This window comes from Macaca nemestrina, chromosome 12 (genome assembly GCF_043159975.1).
Source record: "Macaca nemestrina isolate mMacNem1 chromosome 12, mMacNem.hap1, whole genome shotgun sequence".
NCBI classification, from domain to species: Eukaryota; Metazoa; Chordata; class Mammalia; order Primates; family Cercopithecidae; genus Macaca; species Macaca nemestrina.
The window spans coordinates 51009502-51032274 of record NC_092136.1 but is presented as its reverse complement, the minus strand read 5'-3'; the positions used below and the strand labels follow the sequence as shown (position 1 = coordinate 51032274).

The window sequence follows — 22773 nt, the reverse complement described above, 5'->3', positions numbered from 1 at the left end:
TTGATGTTCATCAGGGATATTGGTCTAAAATTCTCTTTTTTTGTTGTGTCTCTGCCAGACTTTGATATCAGGATGATGTTGGCCTCATAAAATGAGTTAGGGAGGATTCCCTCTTTTTCTATTGATTGGAATATACGAAAATTAATTCAAGATGGATTAGAGACTTAAATGTTAGACCTAATACCATAAAACCCTAGAAGAAAACCTAGGTAATACCATTCAGGACATAGACATGGGCAAGGACTTCATGTCTAAAACACCAAAAGCAACGGCAGCAAAAGCCAAAATTGACAAATGGGATCTCATTAAACTAAAGAGCTTCTGCACAGCAAAAGAAACTACCATCAGAGTGAACAGGCAACCTACAGAATGGGAGAAAATTTTTGCAATCTACTCATCAGACAAAGGGCTAATATCCAGAACCTACAAAGAACTCAAACAAATTTACAAGAAAAAAACAAACAACCCCATCAAAAAGTGGGCAAAGGATATGAACAGACATTTCTCAAAAGAAGACATTCCTACAGCCAACAGACACATGAAAAAATGCTCATCATCACTGGCCATCAGAGAAATGCAAATCAAAACCACAATGAGATACCATCTCACACCAGTTAGAATGGCGATCATTAAAAAGTCAGGAAACAACAGGTGCTAGAGAGGATGTGGAGAAATAGGAACACTTTTACACTGTTGGTGGGATTGTAAACTAGTTCAACCATTATGGAAAACAGTATGGCGATTCCTCAAGGATCTAGAACTAGATGTACCATATGACCCAGCCATGCCATTACTGGGTATATACCCAAAGGATTATAAATCATGCTGCTATAAAGACACATGCACACGTATGTTTATTGCGGCACTATTCACAATAGCAAAGACTTGGAATCAACCCAAATGTCCATCAGTGACAGACTGGATTAAGAAAATGTGACACATATACACCATGGACTACTATGCAGCCATAAAAAAGGATGAGTTTGTGTCCTTTGTAGGGACATGGATGCAGCTGGAAACCATCATTCTTAGCAAACTATCACAAGAACAGAAAACCAAACACCGCATGTTCTCACTCATAGGTGGGAACTGAACAATGAGATCACTTGGACTCGGGAAGGGGAACATCACACACTGGGGCCTATCATGGGGAGGGGGGCGGGGGGGGAGGGGGGAGGGATTGCATTGGGAGTTATACCTGATGTAAATGACGAGTTGATGGGTGCTGACGAGTTGATGAGTGGAGCACAGCAACATGGCACAAGTATACATATGTAACAAACCTGCACGTTATGCACATGTACCCTAGAACTTAAAGTATAATAATAATAATAATAAAATAAATAATAAAAAAAAAAAGAAGTAGTTTTGTTTTTTGTTGTTGTTGTTGTTTTTTTAGACGGAGTCTTGCTCTGTCGCCAGGCTGGAGTGCAGTGGTGTGATCTCGGCTCACTGCAACCTCCACCTCCTGGGTTCAAGCGATTCTCCTGCCTCAGCCTCTAGAGTAGCTGGGACTACAGGTGTACGCCAGCATGCCTAGCTAATTTTTGTATTTTTAATAGAGATGGGGTTTCCCCATGTTGGCCAGGACGGTCTCGATCTTTTTACCTCATGATCTGCCCACCTTGACCTCCCAAAGTGCTGGGATTACAGATGTGAGCCACTGTGCCTGGCCACAGATGTTGTTTTAAGTGGTTTAGAACTCAGCTTCAGGAGGAGGCTAAGTAGTAAGAAGCCTGGAAGGTAAATAATGCATTGCTATTTTTTATCAGTTGAAAATGCATTATTTTGAGATTTTTATAAACTGGTCATTTTTATAGGATGAAAGAGACTTACATAATAGAGATTCTCAACCTATAAATAGTGAGTATTGCAGTATAATATTGTGGTTAAAGTTATGAATTTTGTAGTTAGAGAAACCACAGTTTGATTCTGGCTCTGCTACTCCCTTGCCCTGTAAGTCTGGGCAAGTTTCTTAGACTTGCTCAGCCACCGTTTATGGTAAAAATGAGGACAGCCACAAGGTTGTTTCAAGTTTCAAGTGAGATAATGGCATATAGTAGGCCCTTAATAAATGTTAGCTATTATTAGTAGTGTTCATAGATTCTGTAACCAAAATTTCAAATTTATAATGGAACAAGTGATATTTATAGGTTAAATCATTCTACAGATATTTATTAAACAATGATTATGTGCTGGGTACTCACTGTGCTAGATGCTATAATCAAAGTAGGAACAAATCAGACCTCGATCTCCTGGAGACCAAAGGTGCATAATTTGCATCTAATTTATATTAATAATTGATGAATTAGTAAACAGTTCCTATACTCACATACGTGCTGCCAGCCTAATGGATTACTTAGTTGTCCTCATTGACCATCAGCATACCAAAAAGACTAGGATAGTTTAAAATTGTTTTTCTTCAAAATAAAGTTTAATGGGGTTCTTATTTAATATTTCAAAGTACATAATATATTCACATGGTTCAAAAGGCAAAAAGTGGAAACAGTCATACATTGACAATTCTCTTTTGCATTGCTTAGTTCTCAACTTATCCCACAGAAGTAACCACTGTTCTCAGTGTGCATATATATTCTTTTGGAATATTAAAAAATTGACATATCACAGTTGTACATATTTTTGTGGTACATGTGATATTTTGATACGTGTATACATTGTGTAACAATCAAATCAGGGTAACTGGAATATCCATCACCTCCAGGATTTATCTTTTCTTTGTGTTGGGAACATTACAGTTCTTCTATTTTGAAATATACAATAAATTATTCTTAACTATAATTTTCCTATTATCCTATACTAGAAATTATTCCTTCTAGGATTGTTTATTTTTTTAATTGTTTTGTGTTCAAGAATTAGCACAATTTATCATCGTGCTAGACTCTGTCATCACAATAAAACACTAGACTTGTGTATTTGCTTCCTAATAAACTAGCAGTGCTATTAATATAGAAAAAAGATCATTGAATTAAAAATAGAAGTCTTTAAAAATTCTACTAGTACATTGATCTTTGAAAGACTTTAATTATCATATGATTTTCCTTTCTATGCCATTTGAAATTATAAATGGTAATTTTTTATTTGTTTGGCACTACCAAAAAGTGCAATGTTTGGAAAAAGAAATCATTTCACATTGAACAGTAGTTAGACATCGTGCTCATTTTAGATAGGATTACTCGAAGCTTGGTTTTGATTTGTCAGTTTCATTAGCTTATACATGCCATTTTGTAGTAATAGTCAATTCAGTTTTAGATAATTCTCAGATTTTTATTATTTTATGCTATTTTATACATGAACAATTAGTATTTAATGGTCCTTTGTAAAGTTTTTTCTCAAAATGTAGTGTTAATTTGTCTGCGTGTTTAAAGTTAATTGGAAAAGTTATTTTGCCTATTCAGAGCATAAAACTTTTAGTACATTTTGTTTTATAAGTGTAGGATACCATGATGATCCCTGGGGAATCTGATTTTTTTTAATAGACAAGAAGTTCCCCGTTTTCATTTTTAAATCAAGTTGCTATGGGGCTAGCATCTTTGTCTGCTTAATTTTAAGCACGGTTACCATGACAAAACATTTATTTGGCTAATGCCTAACAGTGTCAAATATATACTGCTGGCAACTGGACTAATTTCTATCTGACTAATAAAAATCCCAAATAAAAATGGTACATTTTAATTTTAAATGGAAAAAGATTAGTTTCTGAATATAAATTGAGTTTTAAGTTTTTCTTTTTGGTTAATTAAGATCTATTCTGATGCTTTTTTGTTAATTTTCTTTAATATCTATATCTCCCAAATTTAATATTCAGTTCTAAAATAAAGGCAAGTCAGTTGGGTGTGGTAGTTCATGCCTGTAATCCCAGCACTTTGGGAAACTGAGCCTGGCATATCGCTTGAGCTCAGGAGTTTAAGACCAGTTTGGGCAGCATGGTGAGACCCTGTCTCTCCTGATTTTATACTTTTCTTTTTTTTGAAATGTGGTCTCACCATATTGCCCAGGCTGGTTTTGAACTCCTGGGCTCAAGTACTCCTCCTGCTTGGTACTACAGGCATTCACCACCCCACCCAGCTGGTTTTGTACTTCTTGACAGGAAAAGAAAAATCACCAAGAAATTCCTTAATACATATTTTAAGTGCTGCTTTATAAAATTTATCAGTACGGCTTTAGAACATCACACTAGATAATAGTGTTGTGCTGTTATTTCCTTTTTAATTTATTAAGAAAAAGGAAGATGCAGGGGAATGAATCTTTATTGAACTTTCCTGGCCTGTTCAAGGAATAGTAAATAAACCAAGTTAGCTGGAGGGGAGTGGAGAGGGCCTTGTAGGCCATTGTTAAAACCTTAGGCTTTTACTCAGATTGAGATGAGAAGTCACTGGAGAGTGTTGAACAAAGAAGTGACATTATGTGACTTAAGCTTTAAGAGGGTTGCTTTGCTCTATTGAGAATAGATTCTACCTGGGCAAGAAAGGAAGCAAAGAATATTTAGGAGGCTTTGGTAATAATTTGGGCAAGAGAGCATGATGGCTTAGGCTAGAGTGGGAGCAATGAAGATATGATAAGTGTTTATATTCTGTACATATTATGACAGCAGAGATAACAGGATTCTCCAGTGTGATGTGTGAGAAAGAGGGGAGTTATGTTTTTGGCTTAAGCCAAGGTAATGATGAGATTGCCCCTAACTGAGATGAGGGAAGACTATGGGGAGGAAGGTCAGTTCAATTTTGGACATGTTAAGTTCAAGTTATCTATTAGACAGCCAACTGGAGATGTTGAGTAGGCTATTGGAATATAATTCTTCAGCTCAGAGAAGAAGATACATATACATTTGTGAGTCATTAGCTTATTGAAGGTATTTACACCCACAAAGTTAGATGAAATAGAAAAGAGAAGAGGTCCAAGGTCGGGGGGGTCACAGCAATGTTAAAGCATCAAAATAGTAAGTAAGACTCAGGAGACTGAGAAATACTGTTCAATGAATTAGAAAGAAATCTGAAGAATGTAATACTCCAGAAGCCAAGTGAGAAAAATAATTTCAGGGAGGAAAGAGTGTTAGATTGTGTCAAATGGTGATGGATCAGAAGGATGAAGAGAGACTTGACCATTGGTTTTAACAACATTAGAAACCTCATCAAGAACAGATTTAATGAAAAAGTGCCAAAACCTGATTAGAGTCAGCTTACCAGAGAATGAAAGGAGAAGAACTAGAAACAACCAATGAAGACAACTCTTTTGAGGAATTTTACAAAGAAATGAGATAGTGGCTAGGTTGAAGTATGATCATGATAAAGGTGTATGTGTGTGTAATGAATGTGTGAGATGTGAGAAACTGAAGCATGTTTATAATCTAATTGGAATGATTTAGTAGAGAAAAAATGATGATGAGAAAGAATTGCTGCTGAAATATCTTCAGGTAGGGAGGAGGGAATCGAATCTACTACATTTATGGAAAAGTAGCTGTAGGCTGGAGCAGACAGTTAATCTGTTGTGACAGAATGAAATACCAGGTATATGGATACAGATATTAGAAGGTAATTTGATGATTTGATAAATAAAAACTAGGTCTAGGTAGATGCTTTCCATTGTTTGAAAGAAATGTATTATAAAAATTATTACCATTTTAGCATAGTGGAAAGGAATGAAATTGGAGGGAGATAAACCTGGGTTTAGATTTTAGCTCTGCCAGTTACTAGCTGGCATGTGGCAGAACTTAGTTACAATGCCCCTGTATTATTTAGGGACCCAGCAAGAAATAAAATTCACTAAAAAGTGATTCAAATAAAAACACTTTAATGAAGAGTCTACTTTGAGAGAATGAACAGCATTAAGGAATGGGCAAGATATGGTAAGGCACCTGGAAACTAGCAATTATGGAAAGCTGTTACCTCACCTGGGGCTGAAGAGGCAAGAGTGGACATGGTGGTTTTAGTTTAGTGATTGCTGAACGTATGAAGGAAGGACCAGCTGGTAAGAGCTATAGTCATGGAGGAACACAGTTGTTGCCAGAGACAATGGTTCATAGGTAAGGAAGCAGCAGAGAAGAAGTAACTTTGATCTCTCTCTACTCCTCAATGCCATTTTTCTGCTATTGACCTCCATTGGCTAGATGTAAGCAGAAACCAGCTGCAAGGCTTCTTAGGTGTTACAGAATTTAGGGTTCACTCTTCCTAGGGTCCAGAGAAGGGCAAAAGATGAAAGTGGGAGATGAATGCCGAGTAATCAGTAGAATCATTAAGCCTCAACTTCTCCATATATAAAATGAGGCTACTGCAAAGTTGCTGTGATGTTACATGTACTGCCAAGCACCTGCTACATTGCTAGCATATAGCAGTGTTTATTAAATGACAAATATAAGATGCCACAGCATAATGGTTAGTCCTTAGAGCTTTGGAATTAGGCAGATCTAGGTTTAAGTTCTGTCCCTGTCACTTACTAATCATGAGACTTTGGGAAGTCTTTGTTTTGTCATCTGTAAAATGGGGAAATAAGGCTTACCACAGATAATTCTAGTAAAAATGAAAAGGGACAGTATATAGTAAGCGCCTAACACAGTGCTGATACGTAGCATGCAGTTTAAGTTACCATGACCATCATGATATTATGTGACTGGAAAGAATAGTAAATGACATCAGTTTCCAGGTAATACTAGTCTCCTCCCCCTCCCCCTCCCCCCACAGTTTTTTTTCTGCTTCTCAGTTTTTCTGCATAGGGTTATTTCTTTGTCACATAGGGTTCAAAGTTACTATCTTTGCACTCTAAACAGTAGTAGCAGTGGTAACTACTGTGCATTATTTACTGTGTTTTTATTACTTGTTCTCTGCTCTATGGGGTAAACATAATGTTGAAAATGTTTAAAAAAAAGAAAACATAGCTTTAGTTAGTTTAACTTTTTGGCTATTCATTTATTTTGTTTTTGATTTATGTTCGCTAAACACACACAAAGAGTTAAGTGGATTTTTTTATTGGGCCTAAGTTGGAAAGCATAGAAACAGTTGGAAACACTGAATTCAATCAGTTTCATTAGCATAGATTTATATATGAAGCTCAAGTAAAATGTCATCAAGAAATAGGAGAATATAGGATGCTGTAACAGTTAATTCAGAGCCGTACTATAATAAGTATTCTTTTTAAATTGCACATAAATATAACAGTTCTGTAAGCTTGATTTGAGGGCACATACATGTTTTTCTTTTTGGTTACATAGAGAACAATGAAATAAAGCCTCATTGACGTAATTGAACCTGATAACATCTCCTGGTTGTACTGCTGATGTTTCACTGTGGTTTTGGTGGTTTTGTAGAGCTCCATAGAGCATGTTAGACTTAAAAACATATTCAAACAGAAACTTTTATCAGGATTCAACTTCTTAACCATCAAGAAAAAATGAATTTAAATAAAGGCACAGTCTTGGGTACACTTAAATCAACTTAAATAATTTTTAATAGTATATATTACTTAGAGAAATTACTGTTCCTTAATTAGTTTTGAACAAATAACCACAGTATGAAAAGAAATAATAATTTCTGGTATGGTATTATATATTAGCACAGAAGGAAAGAGATAAATATAATAATGGAAGCTCCTAAAAACAGCAAGTTAAAATTTTGTGCTTTCATTAAATGATGTCTTATAGTTCGACAGAACTACATTTTTAAAACATATCATAGCACTATAACTTTTTGTTTTAAACTGAAATTAAAAATTTAGTTTTATTTTTTAATTCTTATATTTAAGTTACTTACAAGATCTACTTTAGTATTGGGGTTTAGATGCCTAAAACTTTGCTGACTTGGAAACAATGTGTATCAGAGCATTTACTGTCTACTTGGAAGTAAAATTTTAAAATAGCTACATTTTATTATGTATGAGGAATGAGTGCTTGAACCAATATTTCTTAAAACTTTTAATGTACATGTACCGCCAACTATGCATTCAGTATGTATGGTAGCTACCCACCAACTTAAGGTAAATGTATAAAAAAGAATCACAATTTTTGAAAACTAAAAAATTAAAATATTTTATATCAGTGTATATTTGCAATATTAAAGGTATCTCTGTTTAGCTCAATGTTGAGTAAATAGGCTGCTTGTTGTAGGTTCACTGTATATCGTCATATTCTTTTCTCATCCCTATTTCTCTTAAATTGGAAAAATCCAACCAAAATTATAATTTATGAGGAACGTCAGCAGGGGTTTTTTGGCTGTTGGTTCTGAATACTCAGATTAAACAGGGACTCCGGAATTAAGAGATTGCTCACTGAAGACTCTTTCAAGGCTGAGTCACTTGCTAAGTTGATGGACATTATCATACTTGAAAGTTTAAGAAATAGAGGCTTTTGGCCGGGCGCGGTGGCTCAAGCCTGTAATCCCAGCACTTTTGGGAGGCTGAGGCAGGAGAATGGCGTGAAACCGGCGGGGCGGAGCTTGCAGTGAGCCGAGATGGCGCGCCACTGCACTCCAGCCTGGGGCACAGCAAGACTCCGTCTCAAAAAAAAAAAAAAAAAAAAGAAATAGAGGCTTTTGCATTTTATTGAAAATAGCACTGTTTGCTCTTTATATTTTATATTTGCTTTTAAATATTTTATTTTCTCAGTTTTTGCACAGCACACTGAAAAGATGTATACTCTGTATCCAAAAAGTTGAGTGCATTTACATTTATGCTATTTCTTTAACATTGAACTCAGCATAATGTATTTTAACCACCAGCCCTTTTCTGTGAAAACAACAACAACAAAAACAGGGTATATAAATTTGCAGTTAGTGTAGTACTCCTTGCTTAGCAAAGCTTTTTCTTGATGTGCAGACAACTGATTTTTTCTCTCAGGACTGATTTCAACACATTTTTCCCAGTCTATATCATAGTTTACAAAATAAATATTAAAGTAGGAAAAAATTATCTTTTATAGTATGGATTTTTCAGAGGTAAAAACATAAAAACTTGTCTGCTATTCTTTCTCATGTGTATTACACATATACCAAGAGCTGATTTGGACTCTGCACTTCAGTGCACTTATCAAGCAGTAAAGTAAAATATCTGGTTTTTCTTTCAGCATAATGTTCATCATTTGTGTGGCTGAGAGTTTTACAAATCTCTCAGCAATAGTCTATCTTTTTTATATGCTTTTGCTAGGAGGAGCACAGAATCTGAATGGTGCCTGTGTAGTTTTTGTCTCTTCTCTTTTAGGAACAAAAATCTTCAGTTTCGTATATGAAAGCATTTTGTGCTTGTTTTAGAAAGATTCTGTTCATTTACCAAAGAGGTTTTTATGTTTTTTTTTTAAAACGTTCCATAGGTTCATGTCATTATTTGATAAAGTTTCAAAATAGACAACATCCAGAAGAATATGGGGTAAATGAATTACCAGTCAAAAAGAAATCCAGCTTTTAGATAGTTGCTGTTGTATGTGCTAGTAAAATTTTTGGTTTTTTCCCGTTGTATGGTATTATCACACGCACAGATTTATATTGTTTGCATTAGAGTCCTATTCTTGTTTTAGGCTTAACATTTATTCTGAGCTATTTATGTTACCTTGTTTTTATCAATACCTTAGGCTTTAGAAACCAGTTTTGAGCCATTTATTTATTTTATTGATTGGGGAGTATAATGCAACACAATGAAAATAATGCAAATTTAAAAGATATAAATAATATTCAAATGGTGTGAAAATACTTTAGGAAAGATGATTTGTTCTCTTTTAGAATAATGCACGTCTTAGAGAACCTTTTCAGCTTTTAAGAATATAATTTGTTAAGATAATGAGATTTCTGTGGTAATCAAAATTAACCTTATAGTTCACAATTATGAAATATATGCAAACTAAATTGTTTCCTTTTTCCCTCTAACTATTCTGGGACAAGGAGGAACAACTAGTGATTGACAGATCATAATTTGATAAATAATGGCTAATACTCTATTACTGTTTCCTAGTTTAAAATTTTATGTTTTTAAATATATATATATTTCATTAGCAGTATTTTCATTAAGTATTTGCTCTTTGCATATTTCTCACTTTATTCTGTCATTAGTTCTCCCACTGTCCAGGATCATTCCTATCAAGTACAAGCATGCTTTAGAACCTATCATGTTAAAAAAAAAAGTATTATTCCCACATTTTTTTCTTTTTTTTTTTTTTTTTTGAGACGGAGTCTCACGCTGTTGCCCAGGCTGGAGTGCAGTGGCGCGATCTCGGCTCACTGCAAGCTCCGCCTCCCGGGTTCCCGCCATTCTCCTGCCTCAGCCTCCTGAGTAGCTGGGACTACAGGCGCCCGCCACCGCGCCCGGCTAATTTTTTGTATTTTTAGTAGAGACGGGGTTTCACTGTGGTCTCGATCTCCTGACCTTGTGATCCGCCCGCCTCGGCCTCCCAAAGTGCTGGGATTACAGGCTTGAGCCACCGCGCCCGGCCTTATTCCCACATTTTTTTCTAACGATTGCTTCATTTCATTCTTGCCTTTACAGCACAGTTTTTCAAAAGAGTTTTCTCTAGTCACTTTCTCTACTTCCTTACCTTCCTAAATTCATCTTAACTTTTAACTAAAGCTGAACAAATATTTATGAAATACATGTAAAGTATAGAGACTAAAGAAACAGACACCATCGACCCACCCATTACTGTTATTTTTGAACATTGCCATTAACATTGAAGTTCCCCGTGTGTCACTCCTGGATCTGGTTCACTTCTTTCTCTTTTAGAGATAATCACCATCCTGAATTTCTTTACAGTTTACCATATGTATTTCTAATAAGCATATCTCAGTGTGTATTTCATTTTAAATGAGTGAAGTTATACTGTATGTATCTGTCTGTGATTTGCTTTTCTTGTTCAACATTGTTTCTGAGATCCATCCATATACTATGTAGCTGTATGTACTTCATTCATTTTCACTGCTGTACTCCATTGTATGAATATACCAAAATTTTTCTCTTTTATTGTTGATGAACATTTGGATTGTATCTAGTTTTTTGCTACCCTAAGCTGCACAGCTATGTGCATTCTTCTTGTCTCCTTCTGTCAAACTGTAGCAAAGGACCAAGTTTTTGAGTTTTTCCCTGATCTGTTGTGGATTGATGCTTTTGTAAAATATACTAAAAATGTCTCACCAATGTCAAATTGCTATAAAAATATATAAACCTTTACTCTGAATTTCTGTATTTATCTTGTTATGGACTGCATTTTGAATACTGCTGTAAGATGTGTACCTAGCTGTGGAATTCCTGGGTCGTTCATCTTCTATTACTTATGGAGAAAATTGTTTTCTCAAAATCGCCAATATTCTAGTTGCTCAAATTACACAGAAGGCAGTCTGCCAGCTCTTTGTGGCTTTCTGTGTATCTGCTTTCAATTCCTAATATGAAGGGGATTTCACAGTAAGACCTGCTGCTTTAGGGTAATGTAATTTTCATCCTAGAGAAAGTGACTGCAAATAAGATTAGGCTTTGCTTAAGAATTGATTCAAAGCTAACCTAGCAAGCACAAGTGAGAGAAAACTATGATAATGGGATAAAGGGCCAGGATGAGTGAATTTATTGAGGGAGATGGTCTGTAATATTGTAATACTACAATATTGTAATATGCAATATTGTGGAAGATGGTCTGTAATATTTTAATACTACAATATTGTAATATGCAATATTGTGGAAGATGGTCTGTAATATTGTAATACTATAATATTGAAATATTGTAATACAAAATGCTATGGTAGAGAGATCTAAAGAAAGCAAGCAGAGAAAAAAAAGCATTGTACATAGTAAGATTTTTAGAGACCTTTAGGAGTCCAGTTAAAATAGGGCATACATTCCTTCTCATGTTAGCAGCCTTCCTTCTGCATAGGCAGCCTTACAATTGTCTCAATGCGTTAGAGAACTTTCACAAAATATAAGCTGAGATTGCTCTTATAAGTAAGCAGCAGGACTACTTTATATCAGTGTTTCTCCACTGTATTTTCATTACAACCCCAAATCCAGGAAAATATATATATATGTTTATATTATATATAATATACAAAATATTATCTATACATATGTAAAATATTATATATACATATATAAATATGTTATATATATGTTTCCCTAATCTCCCACTTCATGTCATTTTCATACTAAAGATGTACAGTACATCTGTTTGTATACTGTAACCTTTGGAGGGCTATGAACCATTTTAATTTTCAAGATTTTTTTTTTTTTTCCCCAAGAACCAATTACCACCTGCTTGGGAGTGATAGCACCCCTGTTGAGAATATATCACATGAATACAAACATGGCTCTTGGCATTAGAGTACAAATATTTAAAAAGGTAATGTTTATTTAATCATGTAGGTCAATGAAGTGGGGAAGGCAGACTACTCAATGTTAAGAAACCATTCTAATGAAAGTATGCTTGAGTGAGCAACAAATCAACTTCTACTTAGGGTAATGAATCAGGGAAATAAGGTATACAAGTATTTTTCTCTGTTTGATGGTGTTATTGTGGGAGAAGTATAGAAATATGGATCAGATGATAGTACAGTTAGGTAAGGTTGTAGACCAAGAATGCAAATTAGTTCATTGATGCCTATCTCATAGGTGATTTTTAGTGATACATGGTATGGCTCTGTTTTCACTTCTGTCTCTTCTATACATCTATTTGTGAACTTAAGAAAACATCAGATTTATAGATGTCATGATAATGGGAGGAATGAAGAATAGGGTAGTTGACATTCTCAATCTCCAAAGAAACTGACAGGCTAAAATAAGGGCAGAAGTAAAGTATTGCCATTGGGTCTAAAAAGCCATATTTATAAGAATAGCATGGAGGAAAATGGATCATAACAATATCATGTATAAAAGAAACTTAGGGATTTTAGGTTATGTTAATCTTAAGAAGCATTTTAGGAAGCTATTAACATCTTTATTTGCAATAATTAGTGTCCCTTGAATCTAGATTATATGCTGATTAAATCACAACCTGAAATAATTATATCAGGATCACATTTAGGACCATATAAAATACTGCTTAAATTTAATGTGTCTGTTATATATGTGGTATACTTTGCATGTAGTTATATCAGAGCCATTTTGTGGGCACTGGTTCATGAGCCTTCTAAGTGATTGTACTGTGTCTGAATTTCCTTTGGAGAGAAATAGATTTTTCTTCAGTGGTAAGAAAGAAATTACGTTCTGCAAGGATATTGATGAGGAGATGGTGTTAATGATAATTGACAATTTTTTGAGTGATTAAGCATGGGTGTATTATGTAAAATATGAGTCAACAAACTGTAGTCTACTGACCAAATCCTGCCAGCAGCCTGTTTTTGTATGACCTTTGAGCTAATAATTTTTTTTTGCATTTTAAAGGGTTATAAAACAAAAACAAAAAGCAAAGAATATGCCATAGAGACCTTATGTGGCCTGCAAAGCCCCAAATAAGATCTTTTGCAACCAGAAAACTTAAGCCTGAAGGACAAGAAACAACACAGATAGTTCAATATATAGAAATTATATGATTATATTACAGATTAGGCTCATATGCAATAAAGGTTCAGAGCTATGTACAAAATAGCTGTTATAATGTATTATTTAATCAAAAGGAGAAGACCTATTTAACTCAGTAAATGTCAAAGAAATTTAGGATTGATGATAGGTAGCAGTTATAACTTCCTGAATTAAAGTTAATTTTATCTCCTTGGGCATATGAAGTGACTACTATATTGGGTTGGGAAGCAGCCAAAAAGCTTGTTAGGAAGAAGGGTAGGAAAAAAAACTAGTCTGGGACTCAAGTTACCGTTGATAGGCTAGTCTATCAAGGAGACAGACAGGAAAACAATCACTAATTATCTGCATATCAAAAGGAGTATGTGCTGCTTTTGATAAATCCATTCCTTTATACTTAATCTAACCCCAAGGACAACAAGCTTTTCAAAATGTTTTTGACAGAAGTACCTTATTGGTAAGAAGATAGCATCACCCATCACCCATGATGAGCCTTTGGAGATGGTGGGTAGGCAGAGAATATCTGATGATGTGTAATATTTCTTTTATTTTTTGTGACTTAATGTGGTTTTGGATTTATATTTTCCTTTTTGTGGTAATATTTGAAGATTAATATGGCTTGTTTTAGTTACTTTATTGTGATAATTCTTTATTTTGATTTCTCAATTACAGATTGTATTAATTAATGAAATATTCTGTCTGGAGATAATTTTTATTCTCACCATTCCAGTATCTCTTCCAGATTTTGAGCTATATTAGATAATTGTAATGGAAAATGCTCAATTTTGTCTTTACATATTCTTGTTTATTTATTTCTGGTTTGTAACCAAGTGAATTTTTTTTTTCCAGATGATTCTTTGGGATTGGGACTTAAAGCAATGGTATAAGCCTCATTATCAAGTAAGTATAAGTAATATCACTAAATAATACCTGTGATGAAACTTTTGACACTTAAAGATTTGCAATATTTCTGTGCCATAAGATTTTCTTTAACTAAACTCATAAGTTAACTAGAACCTTCATTGAGGTAGATTTTTTAAAAATACATTTTAATTATAAGGGAAAAAGAAAATGATAAAAAACCAAATTTATATAAATTGTTATGAAAATATTGCTAATATAATCTGGGCTCGGAATCAACTCATATTTCTATATTAAGAATAAGATTTTTTTCTTTTCTGATGTAGACCACTGATCTATAAAGGGGAAAAAATAGATGGAAGGCCATATCTGAGACAAAGCAAAGCAATTGGCAACATATTTTATTAGGGAAGTAAAGATACCCAACTTTTATTTTTTGGTAAACTTTTTATTGAATTATAACATACATGCAGAAAAGTGTACAGCTCAATTTTCAGAAGTTAAACATCCCATGTAACTGATACCGATATGAAGAAATGGAATGTTTCCAGTATCTCAGAAGCCTTGCTTATGCCCAATTCCAGTCATTACCTATATCCTCAAAGGTAAATCCTATCCGACTTCTAGTTACTAGTTTTGCTAATTTTTGAACACTATATATATACAAATGAAATAATATGTGTTAAGATTAATTTTTTGAATACCTAAGTAATATATGTTTATATCAGATAAAATGAAAATAGAAGTATTTAATATAAGGAGGAAAAAGAAAAATCACTCATAAAACATCAAGCAATAACTGTGTTAACTGTGTTAACTTTTGATGTATATCTTTATTGATCTTTCCCATTATGCCAAATTTACTTAATAATTCTAATAGCTTATTTGAAGATTAAGTCTTGAAGTACACAATAATGTTATCTATGAGTAAAGACAGATTTATTTATTTATTTCCAAACCTATGCCTTTTATTTCGTTTTCTCATGTTATTGTACTGTCTAGGACCTTCAATTCAGTGTTGAATGGAAGTGGTATGAGTAGGCAGCCTTGTTTTTCTTCATGAACTCAGGGAGAAAATGTTCAATATATCACCACTAATGCTTTTTTATAGATACCCTTTAGCAGATTAAGGAAGTTTTATTCTAATTCTAGTTTACTAAGGACTTTTTTTCTCTTTTTAAGTCATGAGTGGATATAGAATTTTATCAGATGCTTTTTCTGCATCTACTCAAATGATTCGAGAATTTTTTTCTAATTATTCTACTAATGTGGTGAATTGCATTAATTGGTGTGTTTGTTAAACCATCCGTGTATTCCCAGAATAAAGTAAATTTGATCAAGATGTATTTTTAGGCCGGGCGCGGTGGCTCAAGCCTGTAATCCCAGCACTTTGGGAGGCCGAGACGGGCGGATCACGACGTCAGGAGTTCGAGACCATCCTGGCTAACACGGTGAAACCCCGTCTCTACTAAAAAATACAAAAAACTAGCCGGGCGAGGTGGTGGGCGCCTGTAGTCCCAGCTACTCGGGAGGCTGAGGCAGGGGAATGGCGTAAAAACCCGGGAGGTGGAGCTTGCAATGAGCTGAGATCCGGTCACTGCACTCCAGCCTGGGCGACACAGCAAGACTCCGTCTCAAAAAAAAAAAAAAAGTATTTTAAAAAAATCTTTATCCCTAGATTCTATTTGTTAATGTTTTGTTTAGAAATTTTGAATTTGTGTTTATGAGAGAGTGTTGGCCTATAAATTCTTACTTTTCATAATGTTCTTGGCATTATATTGGTATCACGGTTACCAAGAACCTTGATATCAAAATAAAATAAGGTGAGATATTTACCCTTTCTATTATCTCAAAAAGTTTGGGTAAGGTTAAAAATTGGTATTATTTCCTCCTTTAATGTTTGGAAGAATGCTCTGGTGAAGCTACCTCACCTTGAATAATTCTTTTGTGGACAAATTTTAAGTTATGGATTCAATTTGTTTTAGTACTATTTAGGTTTTCCATCTTTTCTTCTAACAATTGAGTTACTTGTGTTTTTCTAGGAATTCCTTTTTTTGTTGTTCCTTCTGGCATTTGTGAGACTGCTGAAAGCCCTATTTTAATTTCCAAATAGAAATCTTTTTGAGGATTTCTACTTGGTTTATCTCTCTCTCTTAGCCACTTTTATAAATTGACAAATGCCTTTAGAGGAAAAGCAGGTCTGAATTTAAGCTCACTACTTTGTTTTTCTCATCACTTTGAGATCTTGTTTGGCCCTCCCTGTCTTCATAACTCTGAACTGCAATTTCAGTCTCCCACCCCCTTGAGACTATAGATCTCTACTCTGTTTCCTGGCCTCTTTTGTGCTTTTCATCCTCTCTGCTCTGTGCCAGTTATGAATCAGCAGAAAATTCCTAGAGGGAAAAGAGTAGCACAGAATGTTGGGTTTCTTTTAATCTTTTCTCTTAATTCTGGGTTCTTGGCCCTTTATGCCCTGGCTGTTTGGTTGTGTTTTGATGCCTTGAAATGTATGCTATTTATATTTTATTTCAGCTTTTCTAGTTGTTCTAGACAGAAGAGTTGGTCTGATACAAACCAGTCCCTCTTGGCTGGAATATTAGGCAAGCCTCTTAAGACACTCTGAACCTATTTCCTCACCTACAAATTGAGAATAATACCAGTTCCCTCAAAGGGCTAATTAATATGTGCCTAGTACTCAGTACAAATGTGAGCCAATATTATATAAATTTCAATAATAATAAATACTAATCTGAACTTGAAGTATAAGACAGAAATGAGCATTTTTTTCTTTAAAAGGCCAGAGAGTAAATATTTTAGCATTTGCAGGTCATACAGCCATTGCTACCTTCTGCCACCCCTACTGCTTCTCCTCCTTCTCTCCTTTTTCCTCTTCTCCCTGCCACTCCTCTTCTTTTTCAATAGCCATTTAAAACATAAAAACTATTCTCAACTTTCTGTTTAACAATCAAGATTTTGCCAAAAAGAAGTGAATGGAAAATAGGAATTTAAGTTCAACTTTTAAAATTGTGGCAAATAATTTGAATATTCAATTTGATCTGTCACTCTCTTGCTCATTTCTCTCCTGTTTCACCCAGAATAAAAGTCTTTGTCATGTACGTAAAAGAACTTGCACAACATGGTTCCCTCCCTTACTCTCTTGTACTTCTCTTTGTCTTCTGCTACTTTCTCCTTCATTTACTCTGTTCCAGCTGCACTGGCCTCCTTATTATTCCCCAAGCAAGTCAGACAGGCTTCTAACTCAGGTCATTGCACTTGCTAGTCTTTCTGCCTGGAATGCTTATTTCCTACACCTTGTCATGTCTTTACATAAGCATTTCCTTCTTAGTGAGGCATACCCCAACTATCCTCTCTAAAATTGCATTGCGTTCTATCACATCTTTTTCCCTTAACTTACTTTATTTTCTATTTTTAGCAACCTGTTCAAAATCTATTATATACGACCCTTTATTACTCATATTACTTAGCTTGGAATCAATTGTTCTCAAAAATTTGGTCCCAACATGTCTTTCCAGCCTGTTTTTCATTGCTTTCTTATATAATCTATACTTTAACAATTTCATGTTCCCTGTATAGCATTATTTTACTGCTTAAAAATTGTATTTTACCACGTTTATACTTGTATTTATGCGGTGTCCATTTTGTGCAGTATACTTCCCCAATACATTTTTGTTTTGTTTTATTGTAAAAAAATATAAATATAATCCTAACAAATTTTTAGGGCCCAGCTCAAAATGCTACCCCTTCCATAAAATTTCTGTTACCATCCAAATGTAAGTTTTCTATATCTCTTTTGAACTCTAATGCCATTTTGTCGCTATATATATATATATTTCATTTTTTGAGACGAAGTTTTGCTCTTGTTGCCCAGGCTGGAGTGCAATGGCATGATCTCAGCTCACCGCAACCTCCACCTCCCGGGTTCAAGAGATCCTCCTGCCGTAGCCTCCCAAGTAGGTGCGATTACAGGCATGCACCACCACGTCTGGCTAATTTTGTATTTTTAGTAGAGATGGGGTTTCTCCATGTTGGTTAGGCTGGTCTCGAACTCCTGACCTCAGGTGATCTCCCCACCTCGACCTCCCAAAGTGCTGAGATTACAGGGGTGAGCCACCACGCCTGGCCATTTTGTCTATATTTTTATATCTTCACTTTCTGCTAATAATAACAGTACTATCTTTGCCTTTTGTTATTTGTACTATACATTACTTTATATGCTCTGTGTGTGTTACCATATTTACTTCTCTCTTTTCCTCCTTGCTAAGTACAGTTATTAACTCTGGAAATAATGTAAGAGGAAATCAAGCGAGAACTATGAAAAATGGAAAGAGGAAGGCAGACTGACTAGGGACCTTAGTACAGGAAAAACAACACAGTGACAGAGTCTCTTATGACCCACACCCAAGAGCAAAACATGGTCTAGGCCCCCACTCTCAACCTATAAACATAAGGTGACACAGGTAGGCTTATTCTTTACCCCAGATTAAACAAGAGCCCTGCCAACAACACTAAGCAAGTCTGGTGGCTCTAGCAAGGGGGAATTAATTTGGAGCCACTGGCAATCAGTGGCTAGGGAGAAGCTTTCTCCTTCCCTCCTGGGCATGAGACTCCCCTTCCCCACTGACAGACACTTGGTAGCCAATGTGCCTGGCAAAGGGGATATCCTTACAAATGCCTAGCCCAGAAAGTGATCTTTATTCCTGTGGCCTGGAGACTCCTTTCTGTCCCCTAAAGGAACCAGATGACTCAACCTGAGGAAGCTCTCTCTCCCTCTACCCTAAGGTACTAATATGGACTAGTGGGAACTCAAGGGGCACCAAAAAAAAAAAAAAAAAAAAAAACACACCAAAATGATTGTGAATGCTTTGAAAATTGTCATCCAAACCACAGCCCACAAAAGTACACCAGGACCTGTGTGACAAACCTAAATGGGGATACTGCCTTCTAATGTCAAAGATTTTGGTAGGACCCAGAGTCTTGTAAGTTATAGTCAAAATATTGAGAATAAAATAAAAAATCACCCATCATACCAAAGCAAGAAAATCACAAAGTGAATAAGAAAAAGGAATGACAACACCAAGATGAATCAGATTTGGAATCATCTGGCAAGGATTTTTAAAGCAAACGTCATAAAAATGCTCTAACAAATAATTACAAAGTATCTTGAAACAAATGGAAGAAGAAAGAAAATATTAGCAAAAGAAATATAAATTATAAAAAAACAAATGGAAATTATAGAGCTGAAAAATACAATAATAGAAATTTTAAATTACTGGATAAGATGAATAACAAAGTAGAGATGACAGTAGGATAGAATCTGTGAGCTTAAGCATAGATCAATAGAATTTACCCAATTTTTACAACGTAGAGAAAACAGAAACAAAATGAACAGAGTCCTAGGGACCTGTTGGGCAGTAACAAAGAACCAACATTTGTATTATTGGTGTTTGAGAAGGAGAAAGAGGGTGGGATTGAAAGAGTATTTGAAGAAATAATGGCTGAAAACTTCACAAATTTAGCCAAAAACATAATCCTACAGATTCAAGAAGCTTTCTGAACCCCAAATAGTATCAACCTCTCAAAATCTACTCTAAGACATGTCATAATTAAACTTCTGAAAGCTAAAGACAAAGAGAATATCTTAAAAAGCATCCAGAGAGAAACAACACATTACCTATAGGGGAACACCAATTCAAGTAATAGCATATTTCTCACTTAAAACCATGAAGACCAGAAGGAAGTGGCAGAACACTTTTGAAGTACTGGAAGAAAATGGCTGTAAAGTCTATATCCAGCAAAAGTATTCTTTAAGAATGAAGGGGGGTAGGTTCCAAGATAGCCGAATAGGAACAGCTCCAGGCTACAGCTCCCAGCATGAGCAATGCAGAAGACAGGCGATTTCTGCATTTCCAACTGAGGTACCGGGTTCATCTCACTGGGGCTTGTTGGACAGTGGGTGCAGGACAGTGGGGGCAGCCCACAGACTGTGAACCTAAGCAGGGCGAGGCATCACCTCACCCGGGAAGTGCAAGAGGTAGGGAAATTCCCTTTCCTAGCCAAGGGAAGCCGTGACAGATGGCACCTGGAAAATTGGGTCATTCCCACTCTAATACTGCACTTTTCCAATGGTCTTAGCAAATGGTACACAGGGAGATTATATCCTGCGCCTGGCTCGGAGGGTCTCACACCCACAGAACCTTGCTCACTGCTAGAACAGCAGTCTGAGATTGAACTGCAAGGCAGCAGTGAGGCTGGGAGAGGGGCGCCCGCCATTACTGAGGCTTGAGTAGGTAAACAAAGCCACGAGGAAGCCGCTTTGGAGCCCTCGGCAGCTCAAGGAGGCCTGCCTGCCTCTGTAGACTCCAATGCTGGGGGCAGGGCATAGCTGAACAAAAGGCAGCAGAAACTTCTGCAGACTTAAATGTTCCTGTCTGACAGCTTTGAAGAGAGTAGTGATTCTCCCAGCACAGAGTTTGAGATCTGAGAACGGACAGACTTCCTCCTCAAGTGAGTCCCTGACTCCTGAGTAGCCTAACTGGGAGCCACCTCCCAGTAGGGGCTGAAGGACACCTCATACAGCTGGATGCCCCTCTGAGAGGAAACTTCCAGAGAAACGATCAGGCAGGAACATTTGCCCTTCTGCAATATTTGCAGTTCTGCAGCCTATGCTAGTGATACCCAGGCAAACAGGGTCTGGAGTCGACCTCAGGCAAAATCCAACAGACCTGCAGCTGAGGGTCCTGACTGTTAGAAGGAAAATTAACAAACAGAAAGGACATCCACACTAAAAGCCCATCTGTATGTCACCATCATCAAAGACCAAAGGTAGATAAAACCACAAAGATGGGGAGAAACCAGAGCAGAAAAGCTGAAAATTCTAAAAATCAGAGCACCTCTCCCCCTCCAAAGGAACGCAGCTCCTCGCCAGCAACGGAACAAAGCTGGACAGAGAATGACTGACGAGTTGAGAGAAGAAGGCTTCAGACGATCAGACTTCTCGGAGCTAAAGGAGGAAGTTCAAACCCATCGCAAAGAAGCTAAAAACCTTGAAAAAAGATTAGACGTATAGCTAACTACAATAACCAGTTTAGAGAAGTTCCTAAATTACCTGATAGAGCTGAAAATCATGGCACGAAAACTACGTGACGCATGCACAAGCTTCAGTAGCCGATTCGATCAACTGGAAGAAAGGATATCAGTGATTGAAGATCAAATGAATGAAATGAAGCGAGAAGAGAAGTTTAGAGAAAAAACAGTAAAAAGAAATCAACAAAGCCTCCAAGAAATACGGGACTATGTGAAAAGACCAAATCTACGTCTCATTGGTGTACCTGAAAGTGACGGGGAGAATGGAACCAAGTTGGAAATCGCTCTTCAGGATATTATCCAGGAGAACTTCCCCAACCTAACAAGGCAGGCTGACATTCAAATTCAGGAAATACAGAGAACAGCAAAAAGATACTCCTCGAGAAGAGCAACTCCAAGACACTTAATTGTCAGATTCACCAAAGTTGAAATGAAGGAAAAAATGTTAAGGGCAGCCAGAGAGAAAGGTCGGGTTACCCACAAAGAGAAGCCCATCAGACTAACAGTGGATCTCTCAGCAGAAACTCTACAAAACAGAAGAGAATGGGGGCTAATATTCAACATTCTTAAAGAAAAGAATTTTTTTTTTTTTTTGAGACGGAGTCTCACACTGTTGCCCAGGCTGGAGTGCAGTGGCGCGATCTCGGCTCACTGCAAGCTCCGCCTCCTGGGTTCATGCCATTCTCCTGCCTCAGCCTCCTGAGTAGCTAGGACTACAGGCGCCCGCCACCGCGCCCGGCTAATTTTTTGTATTTTTAGTAGAGACGGGGTTTCACTGTGGTCTCGATCTCCTGACCTTGTGATCCGCCCGCCTCGGCCTCCCAAAGTGCTGGGATTACAGGCTTGAGCCACCGTGCCCAGCCAAAGAAAAGAATTTTCAACCTAGAATTTCATATCCAGCCAAACTAAACTTCTTAAGTGAAGGAGAAATAAAATCCTTTACAGACAAGCAAATGATGAGAGATTTTGTCACCACCGGGCCTGCCCTACAGGACAACTGGTACCAGCCACTGCAAAAACATGCCAAATTGTAAAGACCATCGACACTATGAAGAAACTGCATCAGCTAACAAGCAAAATAACCACCTAACATCATAATGACAGGATCAAATTCACACATAACAATATTAACCTTAAATGTAAATGGGCTAAGTGATCCAATTAAAAGACACAGACTGGCAAACTGGATAAAGAGTCAAGACCCATCAGTGTCTTGACTTATTCAGGAGACCCATCTCACGTGCAGAGACACACATAGGCTCAAAATATAGGGATGGAGGAAGATCTACCAAGCAAATGGAAAACAATAAAAAGCAGGGGTTG

General features: G+C 36.3%; 1 protein-coding gene across 2 annotated transcripts in view; it reads left to right on the top strand.

Moving 5' to 3' along the window:
- The window catches only part of LOC105486928 (phosphodiesterase 3B), a 206540-nt gene that overhangs the window by 97660 nt on the left and 86107 nt on the right, over positions 1-22773 (top strand). For both annotated transcript variants that reach the window (XM_071075053.1, XM_011750068.3), the window contains exon 2: positions 14335-14385. In XM_071075053.1, the coding sequence (XP_070931154.1) occupies positions 14335-14385 (51 nt within the window). The remainder of the gene's footprint in view (positions 1-14334; positions 14386-22773) is intronic.